The sequence below is a fragment of the Ascidia mentula genome, chromosome 5 (assembly GCF_947561715.1).
Source record: "Ascidia mentula chromosome 5, kaAscMent1.1, whole genome shotgun sequence".
Taxonomy (NCBI): domain Eukaryota; kingdom Metazoa; phylum Chordata; class Ascidiacea; order Phlebobranchia; family Ascidiidae; genus Ascidia; species Ascidia mentula.
Genome location: NC_138570.1, coordinates 22,117,770 through 22,132,899, shown reverse-complemented (window position 1 = coordinate 22,132,899; position 15,130 = coordinate 22,117,770). Strand labels below are relative to the sequence as shown.

The 15,130-nt window shown below is 35.0% G+C and overlaps 1 protein-coding gene across 7 annotated transcripts; it reads left to right on the top strand.

Moving 5' to 3' along the window:
* Positions 1-1,304: 1,304 nt before the first annotated feature.
* Positions 1,305-15,067, top strand: LOC145903786 (prominin-1-A-like). 7 transcript variants are annotated; one of them, XM_082991927.1, is made up of 24 exons: positions 1,305-1,412; positions 1,530-1,641; positions 2,015-2,082; positions 3,599-3,807; positions 5,235-5,419; positions 6,317-6,406; positions 7,117-7,325; positions 7,734-7,760; positions 8,308-8,446; positions 8,696-8,855; positions 9,216-9,362; positions 9,496-9,622; positions 10,533-10,615; positions 10,800-10,943; positions 11,051-11,138; positions 11,316-11,402; positions 11,458-11,598; positions 11,793-11,942; positions 12,080-12,169; positions 12,294-12,406; positions 12,744-12,785; positions 13,294-13,329; positions 14,355-14,390; positions 14,804-15,067. In XM_082991927.1, the coding sequence occupies exons 1-23, from the start codon at positions 1,323-1,325 to the stop codon at positions 14,359-14,361; spliced, it is 2,544 nt and encodes an 847-aa protein (XP_082848053.1). In that variant the 5' UTR covers positions 1,305-1,322; the 3' UTR covers positions 14,362-14,390; positions 14,804-15,067. The 7 variants fall into 7 exon arrangements, with proteins under 7 accessions (XP_082848053.1, XP_082848058.1, XP_082848052.1 ...); XM_082991932.1 differs by lacking the exon at positions 13,294-13,329; XM_082991926.1 differs by lacking the exon at positions 14,355-14,390.
* Positions 15,068-15,130: the final 63 nt, after the last annotated feature.

Genomic DNA, 15,130 nt, shown 5'->3' with positions numbered 1-15,130 from the left:
TGGGTTACATGGGGAATACCCTTTTGCCCCATGAACAGTCAGTTACAACTTGAGTTACATAAATTGGGTGATGATTTCCCATCCATATATAAAGTTTGACGATTGAGAAGGAGTCACATTTCACTCTCACGCACCCAACATGCCCACAACCTGTGGTCCCTTATTCGGTTGGTCGCGCGACTGGTTCTACGTCATTTCCGTTGCCTAGTACCTTGAATGATGCTGCCGCTATAAGTCAAGCGTAACATTCATGTGATGTGACGCACAATGGTTAATTATAGAAGCTTCGAACGACAGAATGAAATCACGAAAACTTTTCGCATTGTTGCGGATGAGTCGTTCGTTAAATCCAACAACCTTCGAACTTGTTTGCTTTGTCTGTTTGCCGTCTGTTCATTTGCATTTAAGCTGTTTCACGTAACACATTGACTAAGGGGGGATGGTCGCCTGAAAGCTAAATGTTGGATTACATGATAATGGATCTGTGTCGTCATTATGCACTCTGTTCACGGTTGAATTCTTCTAATTGGAGAATATGACCGGTTTGTCACAAGCTAAACGTATCGCCACACTTTGAGTGTTTACATTATGCGAAACTTGTTTATCTGTTGGTTCCCAAGTACATTTTGGTTGCATTTGAATTGTCTCGTGTGTTTTGTAGCAATTGTGGTTGAGCCAAACGACCAGATTTATCTGATTTTCAATAAAAAGCAAGTTTAAGGACCCATGTAGAGGTATTTGGTGGAAATAATCCCCGGTTCAACGTGGCCCATGTCACGTGCAAGCCAAAAATACCTCTCTCGCATTTTAACGGATTTACCCGAATACTTCACAGTGCACATAATTGTCTTCGGTTCTTCAAGATTAATTCTTTCTCTCACGCAGTGTCACGCCTGAATGAACAGAAATAAAAAAAAGCGGCCTCTTGTTTTGCTTCTAAACAAGAACATGTGAGATGTGACGACAGCCATGCGCGGTGATGTCATAATTGTTCTGTGACGCAAACTACAGTCTTACGGGGAAATAGTTGTTTTGACTTTCCTGGTTAAACAGTAACTGTGCAAGGTAGCAGTGCGTCAACCGAGCATTCTCACCGTAGCAAGTTTGGCATATTGTGTATTAACGAGAATGTGGTGGATGTTTTCTTCGTGGTTGTTGTTGTTTTAACTTTTACAAACTGCTTTGATTTCTTCTGCCAATGGCAAATATTGCTTAAGATTGATATAAGGTTTTGTGGTCATTGCTGTATCACAGACATAAAAAGGCCTGAACTGATCTTTGTTGTGTTTTAACTTTGCAGACCTAGCTTTTCAAAATTTCTCATGGATTTTAAAATTATATTAGTTTGTATATTGTCATGTCTTGTATATGAAGCAGTAGCAAATAACATGACATATGGGGATCTACCTCAGGTAAAATTTAGTAAAAGTTGAAATTTTAATAAAAACTTTGCTTGTTTTACCCCAAGTCTTACATCATGTTTTTACATAATCGAGTTCATGTTTTTTAATAAATTTTTCTGTATTCAGGAATCCTACAATGAGGTTTCCGTGTCAATCAGTGTGGCCTCGTTAAGCCATCTTTATGTGATGACAAGAGGATTTGTGGATGTTGTGTTTAAACCTTTCAGTGCCATTGAAGGTAAGTCATGTGCTTGAAAGTATTTAAACCAACTGATGATATACGTTGTCAGGTTAAAACAACTGTATTAAATTTTCACATCATAATAAATCAGTTTTACTAATTCCACATGACGTATTCACAAGCTTGTGTCACAAAAAACAAGAATCTATGCAGATGCAACGATTAGTGATCAGGCAAACAACCTATTGTTTCAATCAAGGAAACACTGACTTATATTTCACAAACTTTTTGCAAACAAGAAGGCATTACCATGTGGATGACTTTAATATACAAATTATATGGAACTTTATTCTAAATTTTAAGCTTTCATATCAGATATTTTATTATGTCATTTTGTGGTTTACCCATGACTAATTTTATATTTACCCAGAGTTTATCTATGACGTGGCAACATCAGAAGGAGATTTCTTGAACACTCTCCTCAACCAATGGCAGACTGTGAGTTTGTTGTCTCAAAATAAGAAAAATGTTTTTTAAATAGCTTAACATATATACAATGTATAAATGTGTATTTTTTTCAACAAATAAATCAATGTAATGGTGTTCATCCAGTTAATGCCAGGATATCTCTACATCGGTTACAAGGTATTTGTCAGTGCGTGGTTGGTGTGCAATAGGTTAGCAGCATCTGACTCAATACATTAATGTGTGTCAGTCTTAAAATTAGTCATCATTGACAACGTAGATTGTTGGGTATTCACCCACAGTTTGTTGAGTGTTCGTGCATTCCATATGTTTTAGTGATTGGACATTATTACGTCACTTCATTTCATGGTAGGAGGATTTGTTGTAGTTTGTGTTGCAACTTGGTGTTCGTCACTTCAATGGTTTGTCTTCCTAAAAAATTACAAACATTTGGAATCTTTTGTTGTAAAGTTTGTTTCATCAACAAAAAACCATCAGAATATGTTTATCACGAAATCCAAACCTCCATGAAATTTTCCATCCATTTGTCACAAAGACTTTGTGGCAGAAACTTTGTCATGGAATCCCCCTTCATATCTCAGTTTGTTAAAGTGGGAAATCAGGGATTCGCGTCAACTCGAAGTGTTTACTCGCTCTCCTGCCAAGCCACAATCACCAAACCTTTCATGGGGACGACATTCAAGTCTGCTCCATGTTTCTTGTAAATAATATCTGGAGGCGTCAGACATAATGCTATGTTGAAAATTATCAAATAGTTAGAAAACAAATTACAGTTTGGACCTTTGAACAATGATTGTTGCAGTTTTTAGTTATCCAAACGTTAAATGATGCCAATGAATATTTTGAAACTGAAAGTATTTATTTTTATTGCTTTTGTTTTTACTGTTTCATTTTTCTGATGTTTCTACAAACATTTGAACTGAAAATGATTTTGGGCCACATTTTTTGTTTAATTGGAACAGATGGGGCTGATTGTAAAATAAACTACATTTAATTACTTTTCATGGGTTTAGGGGAGAATTTTGCTGGTCATTGTTTGCCGTTGACGTTTTCCTTTCATTCAAGGACATGTTTAATCTTGTCCGCGTTAAATCCAACCTTTGTGGCGTTGTTTACTTTTTGTCATGACTACTTTCCTCGAAAACCATAAAAACCAACCATGCAAACACTGCAAGTTTCGATTGAAAATCTTTCATTTCACTTTTCCCACAACATTTGTTTTTGATTTAATTTAATTAGACCATGTTACCACAAAATATTATCCAGTGTCGATTTCCTGAGACAAATTGTTCAAACTGCTGAAAAGTTTCCTTCCAATGAAATATACTGGCCACAACCCAACTAACACTTCAATTAAAACATTTGAATATAATAACTTAACATAGATTTGTGGATTGCTTGATTGTTGTTTGTGCTTATTGTCCTCATGTTGTCTAAATTATATTTGCTTGTATGTGAAAAACCAACAGCTGATTTTTGTTTCATTATAACAATATATTTGTTCCTAATAATGATCCTGTCCTTGCAGCTTGCCAGTTTTGAGGTCGGCTACATGACATGTCTCGTCGCTGGGTGTCTCTTCATACTATTTGTGCCACTAGTTGGCGCTATCATGTGTTGCTGTCGGACATGTTGTAGCAACTGCGGAGGTGAGATGCGACAATCAAAGGGTCGAGCTCAGAGCAAGTGGAGACACTGCCTCTGTGTTTCCCTCCTGATCATCACAGTCTTTATTGCGTGAGTACTTTGTTAAAGTTGTTTATGTGTTATTTATCATGTGAAATTACCGTGCTTTTGGTCCCAACCACGCATAAGAAAACATTTTTTTTGGATGAGCTCTAAGTTGTATTGAGAAATGTAGTAGATCCTAGTGATGGTTATATTAGATTTTTAGTAAAATGTCTACCTAAAAATGTGGACACAAAATCTACATGACAATATTTTTTCCAAAAACCCTTTTGTAATAAACAAAGCAGTAAATGGTAGTTATGGTAACAATAAACCGCTTGTGCCAACAATCTTAAAAAAAAGGCTTTAAATCTGAGCACTTACAAAACAAGTGCAGCGTGACTGGAAACTGATTATTCCAACCTCTCCCACAATTCACTTTCACTTTCAACAAAAATATGTCCATGTCAGTCATTTATCTGAAAATTTTTTTTCTACATGTGTTTATGACATCACTTAACTGAATTGTTAATTTGGAACTCATTAAAACAACAACACATATTGCCACAATATATATTTTTTTGTGTTATTATTGAATGAGAAACAAGCTATGAACACATTATTGTAGGTAAATGCAATGGTTGGGTTCAAAACCAATTAAATGTTGGTGAATATATTGCATTGTTGTAAATGAATGGTTCTGTTATTTTCAATTGTCCAGTATGTAATATGCAGGAAGCAACATACACTCAGATGTCCATTAAGGGTATTATCCATATTAACATAGAGATAAGATTATCACCATATGCCATCTTACATCTGCCCTTATATTGTGGCTTCTGCTTCCAACAGATTAACCTATTTTTTGTTCTGGAATTATGCTCCATTATTTCTTGTCTGTGTTTAAGTTGACACAGATTTCAGGAATTAATCTCATGTCACGGACGATTGTTGATGAAAGCTTAGTTTGTCAATTGGTTTAACACCTTCCTTGTTGCACTAAACTATTTAATTATATGAAGCAAATAAGTAATTTGTTATAAAATAACATTTCTAAGTCAGTGGAAATCACATCCACTCTTGTGTTTTAAAAGCTGTGAGAGTGATTTTGAAACTTGATACTGTCTGCGTTGTAACAGCGGATGTGAAATTTTCCCTCACACAGGAAATATCGGGTGCACGCTGAAACTATCAGCAGTGTTTTACTAAATGTCAAATTGTGTGTTGGTGATATTTTGTGTGCACAAAACAAGCATTTATAAGTTTCAGTATATATACCACAGCCACAGCTGAACGCACTGCAAAATGCCACAATATCGTAATGGAAAAGAGAGTAATTTAAACAGAGTTGTTTAAAATCTTGTGAATTCCATGTTTTATTGAAAAGAAAATCATCTTTATCGTGACTTAGTCAACATTATGTTAATATTTGTCACACAGAATAACTTCTTTGTTGCAACAGCAGAGTTTCTGACGTTTATGATTTATTTTCACAGGGTTCCATGTGTTTTTGTGTTTCTCACAAATGAGTGGGTGACCCAGGTGGTCCGGATTATACCAGACAAAACAAATGAAACTTTGTCGGATGTCATCAAATATTTGGACAATATTCCAACACAGTTTGAGTTTATCGTGGAACAGTACGACGACCTGGATAAAAACCTTCGACAACAAGTTAACAGTAAGGATTGTTAACTTATTTCTACATTAAGTTGGTCATCCACAAATTCATCCTTTATGTCTTGCATGGAAAAGAATTCATTGACCAACACTTTTCCTTTCATTATTCTAAAAAATAAATTTGCCACACCAAAGGTTGCCCACAGGAACAAGACTAATTTATGTTTTAAATCCCTGGTTGTGTTTAAAGCACCTGTTTTACATAGAAAAAATATCACATAAAAATTGTTGGTTCTCGGGTTTTCAAGTGTTGGAAACAAAGAAGTTGTTTGTTGTGTCATGTCACGGTTCAATAAACATCAAACCTGTAATTGTCCATTTATATTCACCGAACCGTGACCACTGCATTGTAGGGTAATAATGCCACAACAATATTGCACAAAGTATAATGAAAGTGCACGTTATTTGGTAAAGCAAGATTTACTCTGCAAACATTTGTATTCAATGTCAGAATTACAAGACTAGTACTGTGGTGGTGTATGTTTTAGTTTCAACCTGCATACTGGGATGTTGTATGTTTTAGTTTCAACCTGCATACTGGGATGGTGTATGTTTTAGTTTCAACCTGCATACTGGGATGTTGTATGTTTTAGTTTCAACCTGCATACTGGGATGGTGTATGTTTTAGTTTCAACCTGCATACTGGGATGGTGTATGTTTTAGTTTCAACCTGCATACTGGGATGTTGTATGTTTTAGTTTCAACCTGCATACTGGGATGTTGTATGTTTTAGTTTCAACCTGCATACTGGGATGGTGTATGTTTTAGTTTCAACCTGCATACTGGGATGTTGAATGTTTTAGTTTCAACCTGCATACTGGGATGTTGTATGTTTTAGTTTCAACCTGGGACACCAGGCTACCACATGTATTTAAATCATATGTTTGATTTATTTCAGATATCGACCAATCTGTTGGAGTTCCAGTGCAGACAGAGATAGACGCGGCTGCTCAACCAGTGTTTCGACAACTTAACCAACTATCAATGTGTAAGAACTATTGTTAACCTTTTCTTGTGGTTATGTTCACCCTTATCCATGTAGTTATGTTCACCCCTATCCATGTAGTTATGTTCACTCCTATCCACATAGTTATGTTCACCCCTATCCACGTAGTTATGTTCACCCCTATCCACGTAGTTATGTTCACCCCTATCCACGTAGTTATGTTCACCCCTATCCACGTAGTTATGTTCACCCCTATCCACGTAGTTATGTTCACTCCTATCCACATAGTTATGTTCACCCCTATCCACGTAGTTATGTTCACCCCTATCCAAGTAGTTATGTTCACCCCTATCCACGTAGTTATGTTCACTCCTATCCATGTAGTTATGTTCACCCCTATCCAAGTAGTTATGTTCACCCCTATCCACATAGTTATGTTCACTCCTATCCACATAGTTATGTTCACCCCTATCCACGTAGTTATGTTCACTCCTATCCATGTAGTTATGTTCACCCCTATCCAAGTAGTTATGTTCACCCCTATCCACGTAGTTATGTTCACTCCTATCCACATAGTTATGTTCACTCCTATCCACGTAGTTATGTTCACTCCTATCCACGTAGTTATGATTTTGCATTCTCAATTACGCTGATAGTCAAGAAAACTAATTTATTCTATGTACTTGCAAAGTTTAGTTTAGACAATTTGCATAAAATCCTTCTTGCCATTATTGATGACACAAACTTTCCAGTGTCGAGCAACACACTTCAGGAGCTGGAAAATCTACAAACCGCAACAGATGCAATTTCAAGTGGAACAACTGGTATTGAAATGGCTTTGGAAATGGTTCGAACAGATATTACCAATGATATAGCTGGTTGTTCCGGTGTCGGTGTCAGTGAGTGCGTTGCAATATCGAACACCGTGAACAGTCTCACCCTGGGTGGAAACTTCTCCGCAGTGAGTTGAATAAAGAATTTTATTTTCTACAGCAATCTTATTCACGGATAAATAATACCCACGTGAATTAAAATAGCTCAGGCATTTGTAAAAACCACAACTGTCGTAAATGACAGATGGATATGAAAATGTCAGCACCGTAATTTAAATATTAAATAACTCAATCGTGACTTTTGTAAATTTGAAATGAGTAGGGATTTTCCCTTCACAGGAAATTGACTTTATTTTTTCTTTGTTAAAATTTTTGAGAATGCAGAATATTAAAAAACCAGTTCTGTAATTATCTTAAACTATTTGTTAATTATTTAAAAGTTTATCTGTGTTTTACAAATTGCTTTTTTATTGTTAAATATTCACTTGACATAAAACAATGAAATGACAAAAATATTTGCATTCTGTGTGGAGCAGAACAGCAGTGGATCGATAGCAAACCAGGTTGGAAGGCTTGTCTGCCCCTGCATGAAACTAACTTTTTAACGTTTCCACGATATCTTGGCACATATTATACTTCGCAAACAATCTAACATCAGCATAAAATGAACAAAAACTTTTATGTTCACTTTATTAAGATTTAATGCATGTTTCCCAACTTGGCATTTGCTGGTTGGATTTTATTGTATAACGATGAAAATGTAACAAAAATCCTGATTCTGTAAAAGTTCTTTTGGGAGTTTTTTTTGCTGCAGTGCAACATTGCCTGAAAATTTTTGAGTTTTTGTGAGGGAAGGATTGCTTTTACCTTGAATATTTACCCCAACAAACACTTCTTTATTTTCAACTTGGCCAAAAAACTAACAATGCTTGTAAGAGTTTTGTCTCCACTTTGGGTGTTTGTATTTTTTTTTGATTTTTATTTGTTATTTATATACAAGTAAAGTTTTTTGCAAAATTACATTTTCATTTAAAAATATACAAATTCATCAACTGGTAAATTTTTCCTGAACCCAAAGAAATTTAAACATAATAAAATTCCCCCCCGCAGCTCGACGACTTGTCGAATCAAATCAGTAAAATCAACGAGAGTTTGAGTTACGACATTGATGGAGCGATTGCTTCTGCTCAAAAACAAATTGATGATATTCCAGAAATTGTCAAAAACAACAGCCAGCCCGTCACCGATGGTAATTATATATTCCATGCCAATATGATGTTTAAAAAAACATAGTTTTGATTAATATGACATAAATAAAAATATTTGATCCAATATATTTGTGAAGTAAACTTGCAAAAATATAAAATTTGTTTAAAAAATATTGATTTCTTTTTCCAGAAGTTTTAATTTTGACTTAAATTTATGCAAAAAAAACATACAATAAGTTGAGGTCTTTAAGATTTGTTTAAATTGTTGTTAAACGAAATTTTATCCACAGAACTCATCACATCTCTGAATGATGTGAACAAAACATTAGAAGATTCACTCGCCTCACTCCCACTTGGTGAGGTCACAAACCTGAAAACACAAATTAGTAACCTTGACAACACGATATCGAATGCTTTCCAAACTTATGATGATAATTGGGATATATACAGGTTAGTATCAACCATTGCGGCAACTGGTTGTAAAGTTTATGTTTCTCGATATGAACGAAGACATCTTTCCACTCACGATTGTATAATGTGGAAAGTGTGGTTAGTAGATATTTGCTGGATCGTAACAATGAGTTAGTTAATAAACTTCACCTGTTACTTAATTTTGGCAGAATTTACCTTGATTAGGAATCGTCTTGTTACCAGCGACACTAATATATTGCAATATGAGTTGTTTGAAACATAACGTTTTGGACTGAGGTCTGCTGGTTTATGGAAAACAGTTTCTTGTGCTATTTGAATACGAGGCTAAATCGATTGCTTTATTGTTTGAAACAATTGAAACTCCGCGGAATGTTTCAGATATGCAGCTGGGTTGACTCTGGGATGCATCGTCGCAGTAATCTGCGTCTTCTACTTCCTCGGTATGTTCTGTGGATGTGGAGGATACAGTCCCGATCCTTCCGGCAGATCTTGTGTCTCAAACTGTGGAGGAATCTTCATAATGGCGTGAGTTTTTGACAAACATTTTCCTGCCTCTTTTGAACCAGATTAGGTCGACAAATCTAACAAAACTTGTGCCCGATTCCTTGGAATCAGATCCGTTAGTTGTGAGGATTTTAACACATGATGTTTGTTGTAGCGCGGTTGGATTATCGTTCATCTTCTCCTGGCTCCTCATGATCCTCGTCACTGTAAGTTTCACGGTTGGAGGCCACGGTGAACGATATGTTTGCCAAAATCTTGAATCTCCTTATGAGGGACTAAAGGTAATTTTCTTTGTAATGCTTTAAAATGTTTGTTTTTCAACAAAAAGAAATGAAACAAAGATTTATAATCACAATTTAAATTGTTTTGTTTAAATGTTTGTTCTGGGATAATAATTAATAAAGTTGAAAATATTCTTAAAACAATGAAATGTTTCAACAAAGTAATAATTGTCCAATGTGTTGCCAACTTACTTTGCTGTTACCTAAATTGTGTTTTCGTTGATATAATGATTGTGGTTGTACAAAGGAGGCATTGTGACAAAACATTTGTTTAGTTTAATTAAATATTCAACCTTTTTCGTACAACCTTAAGCTCCCACTTTTTGTCCAACTCTCACTTATTAAATATTTACCTTTCAAACTGCCCCTGACGTGCCCGAGCTGGCCGACAAACCAAAAGTTACTGTTTAACTTTTTCCTTGAAAATATTTTATTGTATTTAAGTTTGGGGGGGGGGGGGAGGTTGTGTAAATTGTTCCTTTTCTAACTTCTTATTTGCACACTTCTTGCTGCGTTTGAAGTTTATCGACGACTTACTTTGGAATTATTATGGAAGCGTCCTTGGCAAAACACTTTACGGTTCACCGCACATTGAACTTGACTTTAGTGATGTCATAATGTAAGGATTGTTGCATGTGGCAGAGTTTTTAGTGTTGTGAATTTCCACAAGTTTCATGTCAGAAACTTTTCTGTCAAAACTACATTAAAAATATTTGTTCCTGCAAAATATTTAGTTGTTACCGAACAAAACTAAAAACATCAATAATTTCTTCACATTTCACCGGGTTCATTCGTTTACATGTTGTGTGTTATCTGTATCACTTATTTGTTGTGGGACTGCTATGTGGTGATTTCTATGTTGTCATGTTTTACCTCATGTAGATTTCTATGTTGTTGTGTTTTTGTTTAGTTTGCCGATAGAATTCTGAACGGGAGTTTGGACAACTCGTTAAATAACCCCGGGGCAGGACTCACTGTTTATGGAATTATTGAGTAAGAAATATTCAAGTTTTATTAATTATCTATCGGTCGAGTTCTCAACTGTTCTGTTGTTTTCTGTGCAATCATTATTTAGTGTTTGTATTCATTAGAATTGCACCAGATTATTTGTAAACAATTTCAAACCTAATGTTGTTGGGAGTGCGTGGAGTTTCAACACAATTTCTTATAACTACAGATCATGCGACAAAAATGAATCAATTTACACAGCATTGAAACTCGAGAACCTTTACGATGTGACAGAACTTGTTAGCAATGCAACGGAACAAGTAAACCAGCTCACAGACATGGCTTCGTCGTTCAATGAAACACTCAATATTACGTACGTCCTGTTCATATCCTGCAAAGTTCTTCCCTGTTTATTTGCAATTTTCTCTCTTCATGTTTTCCTAAAAAATATTAAATAAACACCCAAGTTATTTTACATAGAATTTACACGGATGACGTGAAGCAAGCTTTGTATGATCTCAAGACGTCTGGCCTGGATTCAATTAATTTCACTGCGTACACAGAAACTGTGAGTATACTTGTGGCCCTTTTTCAAGTAAAAATGTGCTTTACAGTGTTTATTTTTTGTGCATTTTGATTTAAACTAAATATTTCCATCTGATTTTGTGGTGATTCAAACTTATTTTAAAGAGGAAATTATATTGGAATATTTAATATTTAGAAACAACAACTTTGATGTTTACAGATCAATGAAGGGATAACGGCAGCCAATCTGACTGCTTATGCCATCTTCCTCAATGAAACTGCCGACAACTTAACTTTTCCCAATTCGGTTTGTTCTAAACACACTTTGCTTTGTCCAGGAATTAACACATATTTATGTACAGTCTTCAGTAGCTGATTCCCTCCGACAAAGTTCATACGATCTTGTGGTTATCCAAGAAACTATGGTGGATCCCCTAAACTTGTACCTTGATGCAATGACGACGTCTGTGGATGCTCTCAGCGTCACTGCAGCCAATCTTAATGTAAGTTCTGACACAAAATTAATAAAAACAAATTTGCCTTCAAAAGTCAGGATATTAGATTTTTTTCTCGTTTTGCTGCAAATAAATCTTCATGATAATTGTTTTATAATTCAGAAAAAAAGCATTGCATACTTTTGATAGATAACATGTTGCTTGGATTTTTGTGGTCAAATATTAATGATAATGGTTTGCAGGACACGGTTGATGCGACAGAGGCCGAACTTATCCAGTTTGATTTATTCATTCAACAAAATGGGACGGCTGTTGTGCAGGCTGAGATTGTTGTGTTTGCCAACAAGTTGGGAAACGATGTGATTGGTTATGCTGACTGGTTGGAGTTGCAGGTACTTGGGATAAACTTTATCATAAGTTTAAAATAATTAATTATGTACATTAATGTCTTGTTCAAACTAAATGCTTTAAATTTAATTGATTTCTCCCAACTCCATCAGTCAAGTCACCGATATAATTCTGTCCACAGATCACCGTTCACTTTGGAGCTTGTCGTCCAGTGTTCATCGTTTACTCCCAGGTTATTTCCCTTCTCTGCGATTACCTCATGGATGTTCTGGTAAATGACATGTTATTTTATTTAAAAAATCAACATTATATTATGTGTTTGTTTAAAATAACTTCATCTCTTCATATTTTCATTTTTGACAAATAAAAGGTATTAAAAGTTTAAATCTTTGCAGAATGGACTCTGGTTCTCCCTCGGGTGGATCGTCTTCTTCCTAATCCCTGGCGCCATCGTGGGGATGAAACTCGCAAAATTTTTCAGGAGATATCGCTCTGATGACGAATATAAGTAAGTCTGCTGCCATCGTGAGGCAAAAAATCCAATATTTTCTCACAAATTGCGAAAAACTCTTTGTGAATGTTGGGTTATGAAAGGATCTGCATATGAATAGGGGACAAATAAAAATGTTCCAGCTTAAAATTATTTCAGGGAAAACGTTAGTGATCCGATCGAACAAATCAACTTCCCTCGACCTTTTCTTATCAAATAAGGAGGTAACTTAGTAGAAAGTCGCACAGGAAAAAATAGATAAGAAAAAAAATTAATTTGCAAACCTTTATCTGATCTTTGCTTGTTGTTAATTGTCTGGGCATGTATTTAACAATATCCTCACTATGCCTTGCAGTGGAGGTTGGAATGAGTTGGACACTTTCAACAGGAGTAATAAGTAAGTTCCAGCATGAAATCTTCTCCTAACTTTAATGCGTTCAAAAATGTTTCCTCTAAGAATTGGTGAAATGATGTTGGCTGAATATCCATTGTTTTTCCATTGATTTTTTAAAGTCACGTCAAGTTTTTTAAATGTTGTTTGTTTTCTAACAAAATACTTTTGTTAGTGAAGGGGGGGGGACTGTTTTGACAAAAAATGTTTGGAAACTGTAAAACGCTAAAACAATTGCATGAAATCTTCATGGAAACATTTTCCCAAATATTGTGCATGTTGCCTTGTTGTTGCACGACTAAAACTGTGACATTTTTGTTAAAAATGTTGAAAAATTTATCATTGGGAAGTAGCTACTTACATAAAATATCAAACCATGAAATAATGTAAAGTATGCTGGCAACTTCATTGTTAAACTTCACATATTTTGTTGGGCTTGATTTGACATTTTCTTGTGTTTAAAAACTTTTTTCCCATTTTGACAAAATAAAAACTTGATTTTTCGTCGTCACAGCAACGGAGTGCCGTCGTCATCGGCCTCAAAATTTCGGTGAGCTCCGACCTATGTTTGTGTTGTTTGCATGTTGTCTTGGGAATTTACAATTTCATACGTAAATCCCTTCTGCCATGTCTGCACCTCTGCATTAAATTTCACTCTGCAGATGCATGAAGAACTTTTAATTCCAACTTTATTGCTCCACAAAAATCACAAACTTTTTGCTATAATTTCCAACAATGAACTTGGGACATTGTTGGTGAACCAACAAGACAGGAATAATTTCCTAATTCTGTTTTGTGTTTTATTTGGTATCAAAACATGGACTAATATTTGTTCATCTCTGTTTTATGAATAAGATAAAAAAATATGTTAGAATTGGTGATTTGAAAGTGCTCTGTGTTGTATTGGTAAAAACTTAACTAATGTTCTATTGGTGAAACCTTATCTAACCTTCCATCCATTTATTAAATCTTGATTTAAAATTTAATTCAAAATGTTAAACGTTGGTCTGCTACATTGATAGTTCAAGTGGTTTGACAGAACAAAATATTTTACGAAATCAACATCACCCTCGTCACACAAGTAACATACCTTAAATAAATTTGCATGAAGACAATAACATGAACTTTGCAGTGATGAGCTGTTGCAGGTTGAAACATTGTGTTCACTACTGTGTGCAGCACACAAAAATTAAATAACTTCCTGGTGTTGCAGAAAACATTTGATTGTCGTTTGAGTTTGAAACAGCGATCCATTACCAACACATAACTTTCCACCCACATAGTTGAATATGATTAAACCATGGGTGTCCGAATGTTTTTGATAAAGGCCAAGGTTTATTCAAGTAAAAATTAACCCTGACCAATGTAAATTAGTACTTGTTCATTTTCTAATACTGTTAAAAGGCAAATATGTGCATGAAGGGAGTTGCATCACTACCGTATAAACTTTTCCAACTTGTCGGTAAATTAGTTACATGGAAAGTCTTGTGTTGTTGCTTAATCCTAACTTTGTTGTCTGAAATTTAAGTTGGTCGTCAACTCTCAATATATTAAACTGACAAATCCATGTTGTAGGTTTTGAAACATGATTCTGTGGTGGGATTTCAACAGGTTAAAAATACTAATATTTTAAACTAACACTTGGTATTTTGCATGCACGCTTTGCTTAGCTCTGTTACAAGCAAACGGTAAGCTTTGCATACATACACACATTATATGTGTGGTCATTCTTGCTTTTACTCCTTGCAAATTTGTAAAACAAGTTTAATTTTTTAAACCACTTTTGCTTGTTTTATTCTCTAAAATAATTGTTTAAAAAACTTTTAAATCAAAAAGAAAGTTTTTTTTTGTGAATTCAGTTTAAATTGTATTTATTCTAATCACTAAATTTTCATAAAAATGTTTGTTTTCTGATTTCACATTGCATGGCTCAGCTGATGATCATTTGCATGTAAAATTGCTTGTTTTGTGATTAAATATTTGGTGGAATTTTGATATTGTTTTTTATCCATATTTTTCTTCAGGTCAGCAAAGATTCATCCATCCCAGTATTACTGAAGGTACTTCCCCCATCCAACTGTTGTACGATGATTTTTTTATTTGCCTTCATTAAATTTTATCCCCACCCTGACGAGAGTACTTCTGCAATGTAATCAACATATTGCTGACTCAGCAATCCTCACTGTGGATCAGGATGGTTTTTATTGCAGTGCAATCGCCATCCAAGTAGTTTTATTTAGTCAAAAAGCATTACAGCTGCAAATAACCTTGCAATATGTTGTATGTTTCCCTGCTTTTTTAATTCAAACTGCTAAGCTTTTGTATCTGCTCCTTTCAACCCCAAACATGAC